This window comes from Osmia lignaria, chromosome 9 (genome assembly GCF_051020975.1).
Source record: "Osmia lignaria lignaria isolate PbOS001 chromosome 9, iyOsmLign1, whole genome shotgun sequence".
Classification (NCBI taxonomy): domain Eukaryota; kingdom Metazoa; phylum Arthropoda; class Insecta; order Hymenoptera; family Megachilidae; genus Osmia; species Osmia lignaria.
The window spans coordinates 5,197,666-5,217,772 of NC_135040.1; the positions used below are offsets into that span (position 1 = coordinate 5,197,666).

Below are 20,107 nucleotides of genomic sequence, written 5' to 3' on the forward strand. Positions count from 1 at the left end.
GTTATCACTTGTCAAAATGATTTGCTTGATAAATAATCAAGTAGTTGTAACTATTTACTTGATGACAGGAGAATAATATATATAACTATATAAAAGTATAAAACATCATGTATTGCTTTATTTAATTATAATATATCGTGACAATTAAATACAGATTTACAAAAATACTTAATAAAAAAGTGAACTAAACTATATATTACAACAATTTATAGTACATTTACAATTAAAATTATATTCACATTTTCATATTCTATTTATAGCCACACATATATATACACAAAAATTTGTTAATGTTAAAATAAGTATCATTTAATCATATACAGAAGCTTCTACTAAATATTTCTTATTTAAAGAAACTGAACATTATTTGTAATCTTGTACTTGATTCCAGTGATATATTAAGAAAACATAACTACTTTAATGTCATCGTGTTTTTTAATTACTACTTTTTACCATCACTTACATTTTTATTATCAAGTACAGAAAGGTAGTTGAAAAACTTCCCTGACAAAAACCCTGTTCATTAAAATAAAAAGTTCTGTACTTTCAATTTAAGATTTTGTATGTTTGTCTTTTGATAAAAGAGGGATCGTTTTGAGTTTAATATTTTGTAATAAATTATACGAGCCGTATGTACAAAATTTATGTGACACAAAGGGTACATAGAATGCTCTAAAAAATTGATGAGACCTGAAATATAAATAGTAAATACAAAACAAGTAATACAATATATTATTTCTATAAGGGCAGTACACTCACTTTGCGGAATTTAAAAATTTGGCTGATTTGATTACTGTAAAATTATCGGTTAATCGAGAATAATTTGGTTCTAATTCTGTTTCAGTATCAATGTCCAAATCTAACACAAAATGGCATTTATTCACGTTAAACTGAAACGATAAAGAATTTTAATATTAACATATTTCAATCATTCTGTGTGGTATGCAGTACCAAGTACAATAGACTTTGAACTGTAACTTACATAGCGCGTTGGTTCCTCTCTGTTCATATCATTGAAATAAGGTTGTATTACACTAGTTGCATTTTCATGATCTAAGAAAGGTTGTGGTAACTGGCCCTTGAATTCCGATTTTAAAAATTGAAGTTTCCAACTAAAAATAATATCGTTGTGTTATGTTTAAAGAAAGGTAAAATGTAAGTTCCAAGATGAAATAAAACTTACTTATTTGATGGGAAGAAGAAGCTACCTGGAAATCTGTGCCATTCCTTTCCAACACAGAAATTTATGTACATATCTTTAGGTATTTCTCCCTCTAATCCAAATTTATTAGCATCAATCATTACTTCCATTGGTGCATAATAACCTGATTTCAAATGTTTAATCAATTAATGTAAAAATAAGAACACATAAAACTTCATACCTTTATATAGTGCCAATGATCTTGATATACCAAGGAGACCACATATTAAGATAGCAAAAAATGTAATATGAGCAGTATATTGTAAATAATGATAAGCAATATGTAAGGGACTAAGTTTTGTTCTGATAAAGAAATACAATTTTTGAATAACATCCACAGCTATGGCCCCAGCTAAGCAAATCATTGGATAAACCGGAAATAGAAATCGTTCTTCCTGTAATATAAATATTTAGATATATACGTACATATTTTAATTTATTCTTAACGTTGTAAATAATTTTTATTTTATTCACCTTATGAGGCTGGAAAAAGAATACTAGAAACCAAAGATATAATGGTGCCAAAGAGTACCAATAAGACAAACAAAGACGGTCTCTCGGTCGTGCTGGTACAATTAACCATACTAAAAACTACATATAAAATTTATTAAAGTGCTAACAATTTCGATCTTTTAAAACTTGTAAATTTATAGAATATTACCAATCCAATTGGAGCCCAAAGTGCACCCAGGAAAATAAAATTAAAGTTCAGAAATCCATTATAGATATAGTAACTAAACGGTTCAGTTCCATAAATATTTGGTCCATGATTAGTAAACACATTGTATGTTATAATATTTAATGGTGCTATTACTAGTTTGCCATAATACATTGAATCAATCCATACTACTGGTACTAAAACTACTACACCAGATATGATTACCCACTTTATGAATTGACCCCATTCTTGTTTCTGTACTAACATTTCTACTGCAATTGGTATTCTGTAAATACATTAAAGTTCACATTATTACTAAATTTGAATTTTTGAAATAATTGTAATTATAGATATAAATGATACCCAAGTAGTGCAGCAAATGGCCATCCTAACAAAGCAGATATAGCAGTAGCAAAAATGGCTAATTCATACTGACGGGCATACCAAGCTGCTGTAGCTACAGTACTTAAATACCTATACAGAAGACACATTATAAATAACCATTATTTTCATTATTCATATGAATATTTTATAAACATACATTGAAAAAGAAGATGGCAAAAATGCAGCACTAGCAATATACATGCCAGAACTTAGTATAAGGAATACTAATGTTAATCTTCCTATATGAATTCCAAATTCTCTGCATACATTTCTAAAAAAGAAAATTTGATCAGTTCTTTATTATTAACACATGCTGTCTATATAAGACTATTGAAGATACATACTTATAAAAGTATACTTCAGATAATGCACAACCCACAGATAATAAGCACCTTACAAAATAGAAGACTAGAACAGGATTAGGCTCTAACAAATAATGATAGAGTTTTGCTGGTACCATATGAATTAACAAATATGTATATGATCTTAATGCATATTGTGGACTGTATTCCCATGTTTGTTGGCCAGTACCATAAAGTAAATAATGACTCTAAAATGTAATGATAAAATGCAGTATTCTTAGAAAATAAAATTCTCATTTATTAAAACAAAACAATATAGTACAAACATATAAACTTATATAAATCATTAAAAATCATAGGAAACTAAGAATTATTCCTTACAGGTTCCCAATAATTATAAGTCTCATCACAATCTGTTATGTGACTCCATATAGCTGAACAAAATCTAGCTGATAAAAGTAATTTAAATGCTGTATCCACACCAGGATAAATAAGACCAGTACCAGAGGATTCTTCTGGTCTGAAACATATAAGCTTAATTTTCTTTTTGATTTATACTTACTACCTCATTTCATGTTTGTTTTCTAATTATTACTTTGGATTATTCAAAACAGAATCTACTAGTTATACATTAAGTTAAGAAACAAAATCACTTAAGGTTTCATAAAGTTTCTTATTAATGCAACTTGTTTCAGAAGGTTAACCGATATACAATATGTTTATGTTCATTGAACATGATTTGAAAACGACTTTTTCCCGGTTACTATCTATCAAAGAAAAGAAAAGATATTATCTTTACTTTGAAAATCTTCTGCCATTTAACTTTTTTAATTCTTTCTTTGAAATAAAAAGCTGACGTTGACGTTGATTCGGCGCCATGGTTTTTCTCAGACCTTTAAACTTATCTATGGCACACTGTACCTAGTTTTGACTGCAACACAAATGATATGGTTGTCGGTAAGGTTGATCTTCTGCATAGATGATGGCGAATCGTAAAAAAAGTAATGAATTGTCTCGACCTGTATCAAGAAACGTAAGGCGTCATGTCGGAGAAGTCATGTTTCCGTCATCTTCATCTTCCGAAGAAGAGATAACGACAGGATGTCGAGGTTGTAGAAACATGTCAAAAGAGCAATTTGTTAAAAATCGTACCGAGAGGGGATCTCAAGCAGGTTAGAAATAACCTATTACTTGTCATTAAAATTCAGCTATCAATCGATTTCGTATATCTTATTTTTTATTTCTCGTAGGACAAGACGCATCACGAAGCGAAGAGAATCCTTTTAGTTTTAAACATTTTTTAAAAAATGGTTCACGATCGAATTATCACAATGTTGGGGCACGTCCAAAGATTTATTCTTCTCCAACACCAAGTCCATTTAATTTAGAAAAAGATTCTACAGTTTATCCTCGTAATCCAACTGAATTACCCGATTTTGTACAAGATCATTTGGTCATAGAACAATATTATTTGAATCAGGAACAAAAGCAACAGACTATTTCAGATGTTGATAATCTTCCTGATTTTGCATTAAACAGCGTAGAGCAAAGGCAAAATAGACTTAGAAATGAGTCAAAGAAAAGTGAGTCCAGTGCTTCATGTGACCTTCCATTTGATTTAACTGGAAGCATAGATAAAGGGTTATCTAATAGGAATCAATCAGTACCAAATATAAGTTCTGCTCATTTAAATTTACCTGCCTTTGTTAAATCTAGTGTAGACTCTATTGAACATCCAGAATCGTCAGGTAGTTGTAGAATGTCTTATTACATTATTTCAACTACAATCAATTTTATACTTATACTTGATCATCATTTAGGGTTTCCATTAGATTTACCTATACCTGTATCTGAGTCTCATCCTGGTTCAAATATTACTTCGAGAGACTGTTCTGGAACAAATGAAGCAAATATTCCAAAATCTTTACCAGATTTTTTAAATGATGGCCCTATTCATAATAGGACAACATTGTCAGGAGAGTCTGGATCTATTCCAAATAGTGTAGAGCCAACAGAAAGGAGGGTAAATAATGATTAAAGTATTGACTTTACCAAGCTATGAAGAACATTTAAAAAATTTTGCAAGTTTAAATTTTCAACATTTCCATTGTTTTCATCACTATAATGTATATATTTTCCAGTTACTATTAGAAAATGAAAGATTACGTTATGAGTTAGAACTAGCTCAAAAACAAATCAGTGAAAAATCAGAAAGGTAATTGTAGGAATACTGATCATACATTGGAGTGTATCCCTAATTCAGGTGTATTATGTTTATTATAGAATCCAATTATTAGAATCGGAATTGACATCTAGGAGAACAGTGGAACATGAGGAAACAGTTCATCTTGAGAAAGCCATGGAACAAGTGGAGGATAATTTGAAACGTAGTACAGTATGTACAAAAATGTATTTGCGTCTCATATATTCGATTATTCTTCATAATTTTAATTTCGTTCTATAGAGAAGAGCGGTGAATGCTGAAAGTACTGTTTCATCATTAAAAAAGGAAATCAAGTCGTTAACGGTCGGTGTATATTTTATCTTTCTAAATATTTTACGATATACTTAATTGGTAAATGCTAAAAAAAGATGATCTTAATTTAGACAGAACTATCATTGCTACGATTAGAAAATACGGAATTAAAAGCTGGACTTACAGCGGGAAATAGAAACGAATGTGGTTCTTCAAATGTTGATCGAACAGTAAAAAGACTAGCTAGTGACTTGAGAAGTGCTGCTTCATCAGCAGAAGTATCATTAAGGTAAATACGTACATATCAATTAAGTTTAAGTATTAAAAAATTAAATGATGTAACGATATTCTTGCAGGCAATTGATGTCCGGAGTGGACAATTTAAGAGTACTAGCTTCTGCACTTGAGAATGTAGATAGGATAGAAGACCGGACCAAAGATTTTTTACCGGATTTTGACGAAGATAATGCTGCTGGTCCTGCACTTTAATACATTTTTATGTATCCTTCTTTCTGTATATTATCCTTATTTAATTTCCATGGTGTATCTCCCAGCCTGTGCTAATAAGTTCCTGGAACTCGCGCGTTTATGTTAAGCACATTTTAGAGATGATTAAATCTATAAACCATTCTGAATATAATTTTAACTTCCGGTAACAAGTGTGAGTAAGATAGTAGCCTAAACTGGTTCCAAACAAAAAAAGAACTAAGGATTTTAACTCCTATATTTACACTCGAGAAATCGTTTGCTATAAAGCCATAAAGTAAAGCACTGGGTGGGATTTAAGTTATGATTCCAACACAGTTGTTAACAAACAATATTTTAATAGTTATAATGACAATGTTACGTGTACAGTTTCAGATTACATATTTCATTTCTTTGTAAATGTTTAAACTTTCAGCTAAACAATTAGATTTGAAGCAGACCAGATCTTCTATGTATTTTTCTATTTAAGGGGATACATAGTCCTCTTAAACAAGGTTGTAATTATACAAATCGAGGAACAGATGTGTTTTTCTAAATAGTGTAGTAACAATACATGTATACAAAAGATCAAGTTCTTAAAAAGTTGCCTTCGTATGTGAGACACGAACGACTTCAAATATTTAAATTTAAAGGTTACACGGCTATTTACATGTATTAAACCATAAATTGCATTGAAAATTTCTAAAACCCATATTCTAATACTATAATAAAGTATTTTATATCTTCATAATATACATTGTGAAAACATTTTCAAGTTTGTGGATACCTTCAATGAAGAATGGTTTTCAATATACACCATAATAGTGATATTATATTTCGTATCTACATTTAGTTTTGTTACACAAAAATCTATGTTTATAAAACCTTTAACTCTATTAATTTATATTAGGAACGAAATCATTTGAAAAAATTATTTTTAAGTTAAAAGATACTCTTACTAAAGTTTATCGAAAACTTTTAGTATTATTTCCTTTTTAAAATATAAATTCAAAGTAAGTAACATGTTTCATTGTGCTGGTTTATAATTAATGGATTTGGTAATAAGTTACGTATAATAGAACCATACTATCTATAACGTGTATTTTTTTATTCTATTAATACACATAAACAATATTTAAACCTTAATATAATCTTTAAGAAAATGCAATTTTCAATCAATGCATACATTACTTACTTAACAAATTGCACATATACAGGAACTTAAAAGTAATTAGTTCGTAATAAAATATAAAAAATATCAAAGTATTAAATAACAGTAGAGAGAAATTAATCTTAAATCTATTAAATGCAAGTTATTTTGACTTTATATTTAAAGGTATTTTTTTTTTTTAACGAATTAAATATTTTATTACTGAAGACCTTCAAAAATACTCAGTAAATCAGTTTGTGTTTCAGTATGACTAATTTGGGTACTTAACCAGGAGCGACAAGCACTTATCGGTATATTACAACCCGTTTCGCATATCAGTGATTTTGTTTGCGTTTCGGTGGATACAGTGGTATCCTCGAGCTGAGTCCACGCTGTTTGTGTTTGAATATTTGATAATCCCAAATCAGATGGTAGTATTTCATTACAAGTTTGAGTGCATGTATTACTGTACAGTAGTTCCATGTTGTCAAGATTGTTTGTGGTTTGTGTTTCAATGGTAGAACTTAATGTAAATGATCTAGTTAAGGTATCCGAATCAAAGAACGATTGTGAATAAGCTTGTTCAGTCTGAGTCTCTATACTACTAAATCTGTCATTAAAAGTTTTGTCTGTAAGCATGGGATCTGACCGTGATATGCTATTTGAGGACACAAAAGAATATCCTCCACCAACTGAGGATGTTTCCTCAACATAAGGTAAAGTCATCAGTGCAACTGTACTTTTTGGAACGCATTGTATCAGTGGATTTGTACTATGGTCATAAAATGTTTCGAATTCTGTTTGAGTAACATTATCATTGAGAACTTCAAACATATCTTTTTCCGGTATTGTCTGAGTACCCGATGTATTTTTATCTTCCCAAAAGTCTTGTAATCCATCATCATGACGAAGCGGTAGTGGGCTGCTAGGAAATAAATTTGAAGGTGTAAAATTGCCAAGATTAAGGTCTTCCTTCAACAATGTATAATCAGAATTTTGTGATACAGAATTTTTCCTATGTTTTTGTATTCTTAATGTATTTTTAAATGTCTGTGGAGCTGCTGTAGTCTGTGTTTCCATAGACATTACATTTTGTCTAATCTTTTGAGATATGTTTGTTTGAGTCTGTTTAGATATTTCACGTTTTTCATTATGACAGTGACTATTATTAGTGTGTTTTGATGGACTTAATATTCTTTTATTCCTTCTATGCTCATCTGTTTGTACACCTATATCTGAAGTAAGTTTCTGGGTGGTACCATTACTGTGATTAGATATTTTATTCTCATTCTGATTTATTGGTAAAATTGTAATTAATTTATTTATTTCTGTTTGACTAGTTGGTAAAATCAATCTTATGGTTTTTGAACTTGCACGTCTGAAAAGATATTCAAATTATAATTTAAACCAATAATAATTAACAATCAAATGTAATTTTAAAACATTCAGATACTTGTCTTACCTCAAAGAATTTTTATACTTATTATTTACAGTATGTAATGATCTTTTTGCATGTGTAAGTAATGCCTCATAAGAAGTGTAAGTTTTTGAACATGAACATGTAAATTCAATTCCACATACTCTCATATGACCTTCTTTAGCTGCTTCAGTAGAAAAACTTTTATCACAAAGATTACATGCATGTGTCTTTTTGGCATGTACTTTAAGATAATGCTAAATATATATATGAATATTAAATTTTGTCAGAAATAAATTTTTTAATGCACTCTTATGACATAGAACTAACCTGTTTAAGATACTTCATACTATTAAAATGCCTTTCGGCTTTTGGAGCATAAATACAAGACTCCACAGGACAATGATACTGAACATTTTCTTTTATTGTTTTGTCTAAATTCTTACGTTGATGAACTTTAAGATCGTGTAAACGATATCGTGGCTCATTTTTAAATACGAGTCCACATTTTTCGCATTTAATATTATTTGTTATCACGCTAAGTTCTTCCGGCGAAGGGCAAATAATTTTAACACCTTTCGAGACATTTTTTACCGGTTTCAGTTTTTCCATTTGAGGTTACCAGTGCACAGCACTTGAAAATGTATACAAATTACCGCTCATATAAATTGATCCAATCGATCCAAACAAATGCACACAGCGCCACTGTGTTGCTTCCAACAATTAAAAAATTATCGCGATCGGGATGTAAAATTCAAATTTTCTTATTTAATTTCCTTTTATTTTGATATAAAAAATAATCAATGAAATTGTACAACAATATAAATCTAAGAATTTAGTAAGAGGTAACATAACATTATCTTAATACATTTCTCTATCAATATCAATTAATATATTTTTAAATTGTTAATAAAAGCTAAAGTAGTGCAATAGTTTGATCTTTAATATCGAACATTTCAATTTAAAATCTTAAATATAATACATTCTAAATTATCAAGAAGACAAGTTATGCGCGAATTTGGAAATGCAGTAGTTTTAAGGTCGTCGTACGCTGAATCGACACACTCTGCTCTACTTCTCACACAAATAAATCGGCATATACGCATACACACATGTATAACACACGTGCAAATCTCTTCTATATATAAGTCGCATCCCCAGATCAGTACAACCAGTACAGTTCAAGCGGCGTTGTTCGCTACTTCGTTCTACCTTGTCAGTTATACTGATTATACATGAATCGTACATCGTGTTTCTAACGTTTTTGTACAAGTATATCCATATTTTGTATAAGATAAAGTTACTTAACTCCTTCGAAACGCAGTTTCAACCCCCATTAAACCATACACAAATTCCGCTCAGTGAATAATTTATCGCGTGTTTTACGTGGTAGCACATCAGAGTACAATCCTTCAACCCGCCTCGGATAGTAGCAAGGTTACACAATCCTTAAGGGTAGGAGAATATTTATATACAGTTATTTTTTTATACGTAAAAATTTCTATGAGTTCGTATACATTTACTGACAAAACGTCGCTATTGATTTGTTACGAGTGCCGTGTAGTATGTAGTATACATTGCAGTTCACCAGAGTCCATAACTCCGAAAAGACCAGTTTGCGCATCTTCGTGCGCATTTTCGCCCTGATTGGCGATACTCTCACTCCCATACGCATGCGCACAGCGTCGCTGAGGCGCATCCACGCGGTGCCTCTACCATTTGTCTATGACATCTACGCGAAGGTGCATTATTTGAAGCGTATAACGGGTAGCACGGTTTTTTACTCACGTGTATCATTCTGTATTCTTCCTATTCAACCGTGCTATTGTTTCACCCTGTATATTAAACTCGCGGTTTAAGTGACTAGCGGAGTGGGAGTTCGAGGCTCGCTAAGTTCCACCACCATCTTCCAACCTGCGCGTCGCAGTTATGGACTCTGGTGAACTCAGTCTACATGCCTGTTTGATTACGAATTGTACGCGCACACTACACACCGAACCAAACAACTTGATTATATTATAATAAAGCTTACGAAAGATTTACCTCGAATCGATAAGAATTGTATATATAAATTACATAAGCGAGTGATTTGTTTGAATCTTATTATTGGTTTATTAAATAATCAAATAATTTTCATTCAATATTGATTACTTATTTTAAAATATTTATAGTTATCGCAACTGTTACTACTGTAATGTGATTCAAAGGAATCAATGTAATACTGTTGAGACTGCCTTAAATCGTTCCACAACGAAATGTTGAAATCTTTGAATTTATCTTGCAAACGTGCCAACTAAAATACTCCAGTGAAACATAGAGAACCATTCTTTTATATTTTATTCGGAAATGCTTGATTGTCAAGGATCATTAAAAAACTTTTCATTCGACCTTCGCGTGACTGGAAATTAGCAGTACACTTAACCAACACACACACACACAACAGAGTTACACGTAGCTAAACTCAATAGAATGTAGTATTGTCGTGGTTTAGTAGGATTTCATTTGAACCATGAGCTCTGTATTTCAGTATCTAATAATTAAGCAAAAATGTCGTCGTGGTAATTTGATTTTAAAATAAAGAAAATAAATATTGTGTTGTGGCATTAGTTGTCGGTTAACAGGAAAGTGATAGAGAAGAGAACGACGTCACTTCGAAGAAATGAAAGACACGGCGAATAAAAAATACGAACAACTTTTCGACGAAAATGAACTCGACAACGCCGCCAACAAAGAATGTAGCGAAGATGCAACGTTAAAAGAGGTAAAAATAATTTTAAACGTTACGCTACTAACCAGAAAGTTGTTATTATCGCGTCCCTTCATTTTTTTACTTTTTAGGGTAATAAAATTACATTCCTATTAAATGTATGCTTACATTAAATTAATAGATTAGATTAAATGTATAGTTTACGCAAAATATGTAAATTGAAATCTGGAACATGTTTGAAAGGTTCATTTTGCAACTGTAGTGTCTTCAAATGTTTCGGTATCGATCGAATACTTACCCTGCCAACAGCACCTGCCAGGCTCTCCATTGTTACCTGTAGATTTTATACGTTAAATAAATCTTATTCCTTGTATTACTAATCTATGACTTTCATAATTGCTGAAAAAAGAATTTAAAACACCCCATAAATTCTGTCAGTACATATTAGACACGATTATCAAACACGTTACTAATAATTGACCATTAATTTACTTCCGGGAATTAATAATTAACTACTGATAAGAGGTAGACTTAGGTAGCGCGCGGCTACTTCGAAGCGTAAGCGGTAAACGTGGATAATTTGATATGATAGATTTAATGCGAGCTTATACATTTTAGGAAAAACGATTTTAGATTTACATCTATGATCTGATAATAGGTTTTATCATAAATCCAAATGTTAAGTCTCGGGTAAAATCAATCCTTGTTTCACGATCCAGAAATAAGTTCGTATAGTCGAAAGTACTGGAACATTGTTCCAGTCTTTACTTCAATGGTTCCAAATGTAATAACATAAAATTAAAATCGTATATAATATCCGACAGTAAGTTATCACTTAATCACGTTATATTTATATTTGTATCATAAATAAAACACCTGAGTAAAGACTTTGAATGATAAATACTTCTTACGTGTTTATTGGATACTCAGTACGTAATGAGACGGGTATCAACCACATTTCCGATTTCTTTTAATCCACATAAATGTATAATATCGTAACAACATGTTTTAGAGATTAAAAAAATTCATTCAAAATTTATATATGCATTTCAATATTGGTGTTCTGTGAATTTCTTGAAGGTTAGAATTTATGATGCACTTATACCTATTAACATCTTCATGTTAATTACAAGATACACTTAACATAATTGTTAATCATAAGATATACTAAATCTTTTTCATATTTGCTATACAAATATTTTATCTTAATAAACATTGATTCATTCTTGTAATATTGACACGTTGTAACGTCACCAGAAAATCCGATGCATATGTTATGAAGCTAATCATTAAGTTTGGAGTTAATTACTGTCCTGTTTTGCAAAATGTGAACAAATTGATGATTAATTTGGCACAATGGATGTCTTGATAGATTTACTTCCAGGATATTATACAAATTTATATTTAATTTATTATAAATAAACGAAAAATTAAATATTAACAATTTTCGTATGTACATATGTTATAAAAATATGAAAAATTTATAATAAATTATTGCGTTAATAATTTTTGTTTTTAAATGAAAATGAATAGAAACTTGTAATGTATACAAATTAAAATGTAATCCTTATGTATGTATAATGATTATTATTAAACAATTTAAAAAAAATACTCTGAAATAAATAATTCTTATTATTGAAGGATAAAACTCCAACACCAGAGATGTGGTTAACAACAGCCGAATCAGCCAGCCTTGGTGCTGAAGAAGTAGCAGCAAGGCTACATGTTGATGTTAGAACAGGACTTTGGTGGCAGGAAGCTGATCATCGAAGACAATTAGTAGGATATAATGAATTTTGTGTTAAAGAAGAAGAACCAACATGGAAGAAATATCTTGAACAGGTATATTTGGTACAGTTCTATCCATTACACAATTATAATAATTGTTATATATATTCATAATTCTTCTTCTTTTTTCAGTTTAAGAATCCCTTAATTCTACTATTACTTGGTTCTGCATTTGTTAGTGTTTGTATGAAACAATTTGATGATGCTGTCAGTATTACAGTGGTAGGTGTTAATGCCATGTTTAGATTCAACAATTATGTATGAACAGATTCGCTTGATGAAATATGTTTCTTTCAGGCTATCATAATAGTGGTAACAGTTGCATTTGTACAGGAGTACCGCTCTGAAAAATCTTTAGAAGAATTAAATAAATTGGTGCCACCAGCTTGTCACTGGTAAATATAAGTTTAAGTTTATTATTAATCAGATGTTTTATGAATTAACATTTCCTTTAGAATTATGGTCCTTGGAAGATATTAATCCTTTATATGGAGCATTCATTTGCCTTGTTAGAAAAGAAGATATAGTATCCAATTCCAATCAGTAGATCAGTAAGATGAAACTTACTTTCCATAACATTCACTTACCAAAGATATAGGTTGAGGATGAAAGTTAGACCCATTTATTGTTACAACAAACGGGAATGTCCAAAAATTAAAATTTATAATGCTATGATTTTTTAATGTTTTTGTTTACAGCTTACGAGAGGGTCGTTTAGAAACATTTCTCGCTCGCAATTTAGTTCCTGGCGATATAGTTTATTTAAATATTGGAGATAGAGTTCCTGCAGATATCAGGATATTTGAAGCAATAGATTTAGCAATTGATGAGAGCAGTTTTACTGGAGAAACAGAACCAGCACAGAAATCAACAGCCCCATTACTTAAAACTAATGGATTGACAACAAAACGAAATATTGCATTTATGGGTACATTAGTGCGTTGCGGAAATGGAAAAGTTAGTTAAATTTTTGAAAGTATAAAACGTATCCGTAATTTACGAATACTAAAAGAAAGCATTTTGTAGGGTGTAGTAGTGAATACCGGAGAGAAGAGTGAATTTGGTGAAGTTTTCTCAATGATGCAAGCTGAAGAAGCTCCCAAGACGCCACTTCAAAGAAGTATGGATATTTTGGGTACTCAGTTATCCTTATATTCATTTTGTATTATCGGGATTATTATGCTTCTTGGCTGGATCCAAGGGAAAGCGATACTTGAAATGTTTACCATCGGTGTAAGTTTGGCAGTAGCAGCTATACCAGAAGGTTTACCTATTGTTGTAACTGTAACATTAGCATTGGGTGTTATGAGAATGGCTAAAAGAAAAGTCATTGTGAAGAAATTACCAACAGTTGAAACACTTGGTAAGCGAACACATGGACATACTTGCATAACATTTATCTGATCCAGATGTATAAATATGTTATTAATGCGTAGGTTGCGTGAATGTAATATGTTCTGATAAAACTGGTACTATTACGAAGAATGAGATGACCGCGACTATCCTGGTAACGTCTGACGGATATATAGCTGATATTACTGGTGCTGGTTACAACGATAAGGGTGAAGTACGAATTCGAAAATGCGACAATTTCGACCTTGCCCGTACCGCTATCAGTAACATGCTGGAAGTTGCATGTGTTTGCAATAACGCTATAATACAGGGCGATATTCTGCTTGGTCAACCAACGGAAGGTGCATTGCTGGCATTAACGTTGAAATATGGAATGTACGGAGTCGCTGATAAGTATATGCGATTACAAGAATATCCATTCTCATCCGAGCAAAAGATGATGGCTGTGAAATGTGCACCGAAATACGGAGAGGTAAAATAACGTTTTAATGTATGTAATTTTTTTTAATGTTACCTTCTCAAAAGTTAATGTTCAATTTATTTTTCTCATTTTGCATGTTACAGAATAGGCAAGAAGTATATTTTATAAAAGGTGCTGTGGAAAAGATTTTACCTCTATGTACCAAGTATTATGTTAATGGTGAAGTATGTGCTCTGAGTGAAAAGAAAGACGAAGAATTTTTAGCCGAAGCTTATGACATCGGGCAGCAAGGATTAAGAGGTACCTTATAGTACGGTTAATTGTAGAATATTATAACATATATACTTTATTATTTATATATATTTATAGTAATTGGATTAGCACGAGGCACATCGTTACAAGATCTAGCATATGTTGGTCTTGTGGGTATATGCGATCCTCCGCGACCGCACGTACGTGAAGCGATAACAACTCTGATAAATAGCGGTGTTAAAGTTAAAATGGTTACGGGTGATGCAAAAGAAACTGCATCTGCGATAGGTACAGTATTTATAAATTTCTTACATGGTTTGTAAAAGTTTTGCGAGAATAGTGCACCACGTTTGCTTTTTTCTTTTAGCGAGTATGATTGGGTTAGATGTACTTCATTCGCGACTAATCTCTGGAGATGAGATCGACTTGATGTCTGAACACCAATTAGAACAGTGCATCAGTAACGTTAGTGTATTTTATCGAGTCACGCCTAAGCATAAATTGTGTATCGTAAAAGCATTGCAAAGAGAGGGAAACATAGTAGGCATGACTGGTGATGGTGTAAACGATGGAGTTGCTTTAAAGAAAGCAGATATTGGCATAGCTATGGGTAAAAATGGTACCGACGTTTGTAAAGAAGCGGCGGACATGATTTTAGTGGACGACGACTTTGGAACTATCATGTACATATTATATCTCTCTTGTTTAATAATCTCTATTTACTCTCTGTATCCCTTTTCTCTTCAATGATATAATTTTTTAGAGCTGCCATCGAGGAAGGGAAAGGAATTTTTCATAATATACGAAATTTTGTAAGATTTCAATTAAGTACTAGTATAGCTGCTCTTTCTCTAATTGCTCTTGCTACCTTGATGGGAATACCAAATCCTCTAAATGCAATGCAAATCCTTTGGATCAACATTATTATGGATGGTCCACCTGCTCAAAGGTATTTTAGAAATTGAAAGGATTATGTAAAACATTATTATGATGTAATATTAATACGTATGAATATTTTTAGTCTTGGAGTTGAACCAGTTGATAAGGACGTTTTGAAACAAAAACCGCGTAACACAAAAGAACCAATGATAACACGACATTTAATTGTTAATGTATTGTTATCAGCTATTATTATCATTCTTGGTACTTTATGGGTTTATAATAGAGAGGTGCGAAGTATTTTTTATTGCGAGTACATATTTATTTCCGTAAATTTACAATTTTTTTTCGTTTTTAATTAGATGACGACTGATGGAAGACATACCGCACGAGACACAACCATGACATTTACCTGTTTTGTTTTCTTTGATATGTTTAATGCTTTGAGTTGTAGATCACAGGTAAGAAAATACAATTTTTTAACGTTATAGAAGTATGGTACAATTGTTCGTAAAATAAATGTAATATTTTAGACAAAATCAATATTTACTATTGGTTTGTGGAGTAATAAAATGTTCCTGGTAGCTGTAACATTATCAGTAATAGGGCAGATGTTAGTGATCTACTTTCCGCCATTGCAACGAGTTTTCCAAACAGAAGCTCTTTGGGCAAAGGGTATGTGTTTTAAATGTAAGAAATTTCGTCAAATTCTTAAACGAAACATTTATTTTTATTTGTTAACAGACATCCTGTTCCTCGTTGCGCTCACGTCAAGTGTATTTATAATTAGCGAGATAAAGAAGTTCGTAGAAAGACAACTTTACAGGCGACGAGCAGGTACACAATATTACAGTAAATCAGAAATGGATTTTGTATGACAGTTGCAGTCTGCCGAAGATAAGGCGGACAAGGATCATATGGAATAAAATAATAACCCAACACACATCGTACGGGTAGTAGTCATTCGTTTGTTTAACAACAGTATCTCGCTATAACACTCGACTATGCTTGCACATTTGTAAAACTTGTATGTGCACTTGTCGCAGAACGAACACGTTCGTGCTCTCCACGCGTTTAATTAATCGTAAGATTTACAATGACTGCGTTTTTAAACATTTACAAATTTTCAGACTCTCTGACGTGTTATGATAGGTGAACTTTAGAGTTAGAATTTAGCCGTTTCTCGACTTCACGGTGACTATTGATATTGAAACACATCATAGATTCTAGTTACTCTAAGCACATTCCACACATTTTTTGTAGAGAATGGAGGAATTTTAACGATAATATTCGCAATCGTATTTATAGTAATATTCGCATCAAATCAACCATGATATTGTTCTATCTAATACATCTTTTCTAATCTATTTTACTAACAAAGCAACTTGTCTTTTGAAAAAAAAAATAACACACATCTCTCACTGATTTTTACTACTGTCTGTATCCTTTTGGGTCGCGCGATGTTATAAAATAATAACAAAACATAATCCGTGACAAAGAAACATATGTTTACGACGTAATTAAGTACACGAATCGATTGCATTTAAAAAAAAATACAAGTAATTATAATTGGGAAAATAAACGATCTTGTAATGTTCCTTAATTTCATTAAGAAACCCGATATGCTTCCGATAACAAGGAAAGATAAATGATTTACGTATTTGCAAATAGTAAAAAGATTTCTTGCAATCGGAAGCAAATTCGTGTATATGTATATAATATTATAGTATCACTTAACAAACTATCACCCTATGCAGTAACGATTGCAGTTCATTGAAAGATCATCGATTGGTTCATTGTATAGTGTAATTCAAGTGTCCTCTTGTTAATGGATTCCCTCGAGTGCGCTGTAAGTTTTATATTGGTATAGATCTGGTCCTCCATAACCGTAGAGCAACTTTCCTCTGCCATTTTCATCGTAGTATGGGTAACGGTATTTAGGCCTTTAAATGATCAGGTAAAAAATCTTTGTAATTGTTTTCTTTTTATAAATAGTTGATGTGTATTTTTACTGTAATTATTTGTACAGTATATACATATATTTGTGTGATCTTTGAAACTCCTTTAAATAATTGTTTTCTCATTTGTATTCCAATATAACACATGAAATTATGTATTGTAATTCCATTAATATTTTTCTTATAATAATTGTCGTTTCGTTTTTAGGTGTAACTCCTTACCTTTCAAAATATTGAAAATTAGGCGCTTTTGGTTGTGCTATGGTAGCTGCGTTTTCCGTAATTAATCCAAGTAAAAACGCGACAATTATTGTCGCTAGGATTATGGTCGTCCACTGAAAGTAGGTCAATTAACTATGTAGAACTATGCAAAAGCTCGTTCATGTGTGCGTGAATGCGTGTGTGCTTTACGCAATAAACGTTTTCATATAATGAATGAAAAAATCCGGAGGAAAGAAAAAATTATCATTTTATGTGGCATGTGCACCGTAAGTGGGTCAAACAGTATTTTGAGATTTACTTTACAAAGAATCTTCCGCTCTTTAAATAAATCCTCTTCAACGCACAAACTTGCTACATACGATCAATTTTATTTTATTTTTATATATTGTTTACCAGCAACTTTGATTCAATTTACTTACAAAACCGTGTCGTGCCATCGCTGTTAGGCGGGTTCAAACGCTATCAGCTTGCCAGAAGAAAGTTTTGAAAGTTAACACTCTACGTAACACCGAATTAGAGTGTTCTTATGATTTTCTTTATTGGAACGTTCAAATTCAAATTATATTTTGTTGAAAAAACACTATGGAAGACGATACTACGGCCCGTACGATCGGCTCTTTTCGTTTTTCTGGTTCCACCTTTTACCTGGCTTATTCCGAAGTCCGATACCGTTCTTCGGCTTCCCCACCTCGTTCTTTCTTCGATGCCATCAAGTGAAAGTCGAACGGGACATACCGTACTTTGCGCGTTTCTGCACGTAAATACACTCCTGATGGTATCGCGACGGGCATAGGAACCTTGAAGATGGCTCGTGTGTTCCTCGAAATTCGTCGGCTAATAGCGTCGAAATTCCTCAAGGTCGAAGAAAGAATGTAGTTTCGCATAGTTCTCGACATTTAATTGTAGGACAGTAAAAATGTGTATTCAAAATAATTAAAAGATCACCTGTTCTTCAACAAAGTGATCCTCTAATTATAAGATTCGCATCTACTCTGGTTTTCATATTTTTATTTTTCAAATACTAGCCAGCAATACAGCCTTCCACTTAGTCGATTAATTTTTTAATATACATTTTTTCTTTTTACAGTTTATTGATTTTGTCACCGATCAGCATTCACGTAGGCGTTCCCCATGGTCCTTTGTACCCGATACCCATGCCGATCTTCTCAATGGCAATCTCTCCATGACGACCGTTTTCCTGCTCGTATTTGACTCTTCTCTGTTTTCCGACTTCCGGATCAAAATCCCACTCTGTCCGCTGTGAAATGATCGCCGGTGAATCGCAAGTAATCACACCTCTTTTGCTACTTTATCGAACGTGTTTATTTTTAACGTTTACTTTCTTGTTTCTCAGAGTGTTGTACTTGCCTCATGGATGATCGGTATCCCCGCTACGTTATACTGAATCAGGTCGTGAATGAATGAAAATACACTAATGGGTTCAGCGGCTGATACAGGGAGTATATCAGGGTGAAACAGCAAGACGATACAAGTCAGAAATACCTGCGATAAGAGAGCACTGGGATCAATGACTATAATTTACTTTAGATATAGAATTAAATAGCAAAGTTTAATTGTACACAAAATTATTTTGTATAAGTTCAGAAACTGTACGTACGAGTATATGCATGCAAAACTCATCTTTATTTTTGTACAATTATTTATCTGTTCTGTTATAATTGATTTCTTTGTTAATGTACATTAATACAATTATTTATTCATTTCGTTCCTTATGAAGTACTTTATTTTTTCCAGAAAATGTGAGTTTTGCATCCGTATCCCTCATAAATATCACCGACTACAGCAGGCATGGCCAACATCCGGCCCGTGTAATGAATTTATGTGGCCCACGAACAATTTTTCAATATTAGCATTTCTAGTAATTAATCGAATGAATTCTCGATACTTCTATATTTTTTAAAAAAGATTCCGTTTTAAAGAATTAAAACTTTTATACTCGTCTGTATTGTTATTTTATTTTTGTTTTTAAAAGTATTGTATATTAATGTAGGCGCGTAGATATTCCAACGATTTTATTTTCCGAGACGTCTGTGGACTTGATTTTGTTGTATTGATTTACTTACAATTATTCGTAAACAAATTTCATAATAAAATTTTGTTTTGCTTAACATTTTTCAATTTTAATATTTCGTCCGGCCGTGAAAAACAGTTGACCATGCCTGGACTACAGTCTCGGAAATTCTTGCAAGAAAACGCGAAGCAATATTCATAGTTCTAAGTACCAAATTGCGAGGGAAATTCATGTTCTAACTGGAAACGGCACGTGGAACGATGACGGGTACGAAACGTAGATGAACGTTGGACGAACGCGGAATATCAACTAACTGGTGTCCGTCGCTTCCAAAGACTCGCATACCGTGTATGTAAGAAAGAAATCAGCTTGCATATCGTTGCTCTGTCGTAACTCCGTCAGTGAAAGTAAAAAAGACCGAGATCGGGTAACGAGAGGCGCG

At 32.0% G+C, this 20,107-nt stretch overlaps 6 protein-coding genes across 10 annotated transcripts; 2 read left to right on the forward strand and 4 right to left on the reverse strand.

Moving 5' to 3' along the window:
* Window positions 1-246: 246 nt before the first annotated feature.
* On the reverse strand, window positions 247-3,478 carry Alg9 (alpha-1,2-mannosyltransferase Alg9). 2 transcript variants are annotated; one of them, XM_034331919.2, is made up of 12 exons: window positions 3,345-3,478; window positions 2,927-3,065; window positions 2,588-2,793; window positions 2,401-2,514; window positions 2,223-2,333; window positions 1,863-2,145; window positions 1,676-1,792; window positions 1,383-1,596; window positions 1,184-1,325; window positions 983-1,112; window positions 760-890; window positions 247-690 (listed from the first exon to the last, which is right to left on the reverse strand). In XM_034331919.2, exons 1-12 carry the CDS (start codon window positions 3,422-3,424, stop codon window positions 552-554), a joined length of 1,806 nt encoding a protein of 601 aa, XP_034187810.1. In that variant the 5' UTR covers window positions 3,425-3,478; the 3' UTR covers window positions 247-551. The 2 variants fall into 2 exon arrangements, with proteins under 2 accessions (XP_034187810.1, XP_034187819.1); XM_034331928.2 differs by lacking the exon at window positions 3,345-3,478 and adding an exon at window positions 3,141-3,310.
* Window positions 3,474-5,975, forward strand: l(3)04053 (lethal (3) 04053). Of its 3 annotated transcripts, none has more exons than XM_034331955.2 (8): window positions 3,477-3,717; window positions 3,796-4,296; window positions 4,366-4,568; window positions 4,687-4,760; window positions 4,829-4,940; window positions 5,010-5,072; window positions 5,153-5,310; window positions 5,378-5,975. In XM_034331955.2, the coding sequence occupies exons 1-8, from the start codon at window positions 3,525-3,527 to the stop codon at window positions 5,508-5,510; spliced, it is 1,437 nt and encodes a 478-aa protein (XP_034187846.1). In that variant the 5' UTR covers window positions 3,477-3,524; the 3' UTR covers window positions 5,511-5,975. The 3 variants fall into 3 exon arrangements, with proteins under 3 accessions (XP_034187838.1, XP_034187846.1, XP_034187857.1); XM_034331966.2 differs by having other exon boundaries at window positions 3,796-4,293; XM_034331947.2 differs by having other exon boundaries at window positions 3,474-3,717; window positions 3,796-4,568.
* A 713-nt stretch (window positions 5,976-6,688) lies between these two features.
* On the reverse strand, window positions 6,689-8,765 carry Asciz (ASCIZ zinc finger protein). The gene is made up of 3 exons (XM_034331942.2): window positions 8,384-8,765; window positions 8,099-8,310; window positions 6,689-8,014 (listed from the first exon to the last, which is right to left on the reverse strand). The coding sequence occupies exons 1-3, from the start codon at window positions 8,663-8,665 to the stop codon at window positions 6,856-6,858; spliced, it is 1,653 nt and encodes a 550-aa protein (XP_034187833.2). The 5' UTR covers window positions 8,666-8,765; the 3' UTR covers window positions 6,689-6,855.
* A 401-nt stretch (window positions 8,766-9,166) lies between these two features.
* Window positions 9,167-18,859, forward strand: SPoCk (secretory pathway calcium atpase). Of its 2 annotated transcripts, XM_034331910.2 has the most exons (17): window positions 9,167-9,508; window positions 10,661-10,814; window positions 12,402-12,602; window positions 12,681-12,770; window positions 12,846-12,943; window positions 13,247-13,505; window positions 13,575-13,911; window positions 13,985-14,373; window positions 14,466-14,622; window positions 14,692-14,862; window positions 14,942-15,257; window positions 15,338-15,523; window positions 15,596-15,743; window positions 15,816-15,914; window positions 15,987-16,128; window positions 16,198-16,290; window positions 18,721-18,859. In XM_034331910.2, exons 2-17 carry the CDS (start codon window positions 10,713-10,715, stop codon window positions 18,726-18,728), a joined length of 2,796 nt encoding a protein of 931 aa, XP_034187801.1. In that variant the 5' UTR covers window positions 9,167-9,508; window positions 10,661-10,712; the 3' UTR covers window positions 18,729-18,859. The 2 variants fall into 2 exon arrangements, with proteins under 2 accessions (XP_034187801.1, XP_034187793.1); XM_034331902.2 differs by lacking the exon at window positions 18,721-18,859 and having other exon boundaries at window positions 9,172-9,508; window positions 16,198-16,868.
* Window positions 16,807-18,449, reverse strand: LOC117607843 (uncharacterized). The gene is made up of 3 exons (XM_034332022.2): window positions 18,053-18,449; window positions 17,634-17,746; window positions 16,807-17,396 (listed from the first exon to the last, which is right to left on the reverse strand). Exons 1-3 carry the CDS (start codon window positions 18,068-18,070, stop codon window positions 17,279-17,281), a joined length of 249 nt encoding a protein of 82 aa, XP_034187913.2. The 5' UTR covers window positions 18,071-18,449; the 3' UTR covers window positions 16,807-17,278.
* Window positions 18,748-20,006, reverse strand: LOC117607837 (uncharacterized). The gene is made up of 3 exons (XM_034332007.2): window positions 19,877-20,006; window positions 19,002-19,136; window positions 18,748-18,891 (listed from the first exon to the last, which is right to left on the reverse strand). The coding sequence occupies exons 1-3, from the start codon at window positions 19,895-19,897 to the stop codon at window positions 18,748-18,750; spliced, it is 300 nt and encodes a 99-aa protein (XP_034187898.1). The 5' UTR covers window positions 19,898-20,006.
* Between the last annotated feature and the right edge of the window lie 101 nt (window positions 20,007-20,107).

Coding starts and splice junctions, on each gene's coding strand:
- Alg9 (XM_034331919.2), bottom strand. CDS start 3,424: ATGGCGCCGAATCAACGTCAACGTCAGCTTTTTATTTCAAAGAAAGAA. Junction 2,334..2,400: donor TTGCCATCTTCTTTTTCAAT/GTATGTTTATAA, acceptor TCTTCTGTATAG/GTATTTAAGTACTGTAGCTA. Junction 1,793..1,862: donor TTTGGGCTCCAATTGGATTG/GTAATATTCTAT, acceptor TTTTATATGTAG/TTTTTAGTATGGTTAATTGT.
- LOC117607837 (XM_034332007.2), bottom strand. CDS start 19,897: ATGAATTTCCCTCGCAATTTG. Junction 19,137..19,876: donor TGAATTTCCCTCGCAATTTG/GTACTTAGAACT, acceptor CTCTTATCGCAG/GTATTTCTGACTTGTATCGT. Junction 18,892..19,001: donor GGATACCGATCATCCATGAG/GCAAGTACAACA, acceptor ATCATTTCACAG/CGGACAGAGTGGGATTTTGA.
- Asciz (XM_034331942.2), bottom strand. CDS start 8,665: ATGGAAAAACTGAAACCGGTAAAAAATGTCTCGAAAGGTGTTAAAATT. Junction 8,311..8,383: donor GTATGAAGTATCTTAAACAG/GTTAGTTCTATG, acceptor ATATATATTTAG/CATTATCTTAAAGTACATGC. Junction 8,015..8,098: donor AAGTATAAAAATTCTTTGAG/GTAAGACAAGTA, acceptor ATATCTTTTCAG/ACGTGCAAGTTCAAAAACCA.
- SPoCk (XM_034331902.2), top strand. CDS start 10,713: ATGAAAGACACGGCGAATAAAAAATACGAACAACTTTTCGACGAAAAT. Junction 14,374..14,465: donor GTGCACCGAAATACGGAGAG/GTAAAATAACGT, acceptor TGCATGTTACAG/AATAGGCAAGAAGTATATTT. Junction 15,258..15,337: donor GACGACTTTGGAACTATCAT/GTACATATTATA, acceptor ATAATTTTTTAG/AGCTGCCATCGAGGAAGGGA.
- LOC117607843 (XM_034332022.2), bottom strand. Junction 17,397..17,633: donor AATTTTCAATATTTTGAAAG/GTAAGGAGTTAC, acceptor GATCATTTAAAG/GCCTAAATACCGTTACCCAT.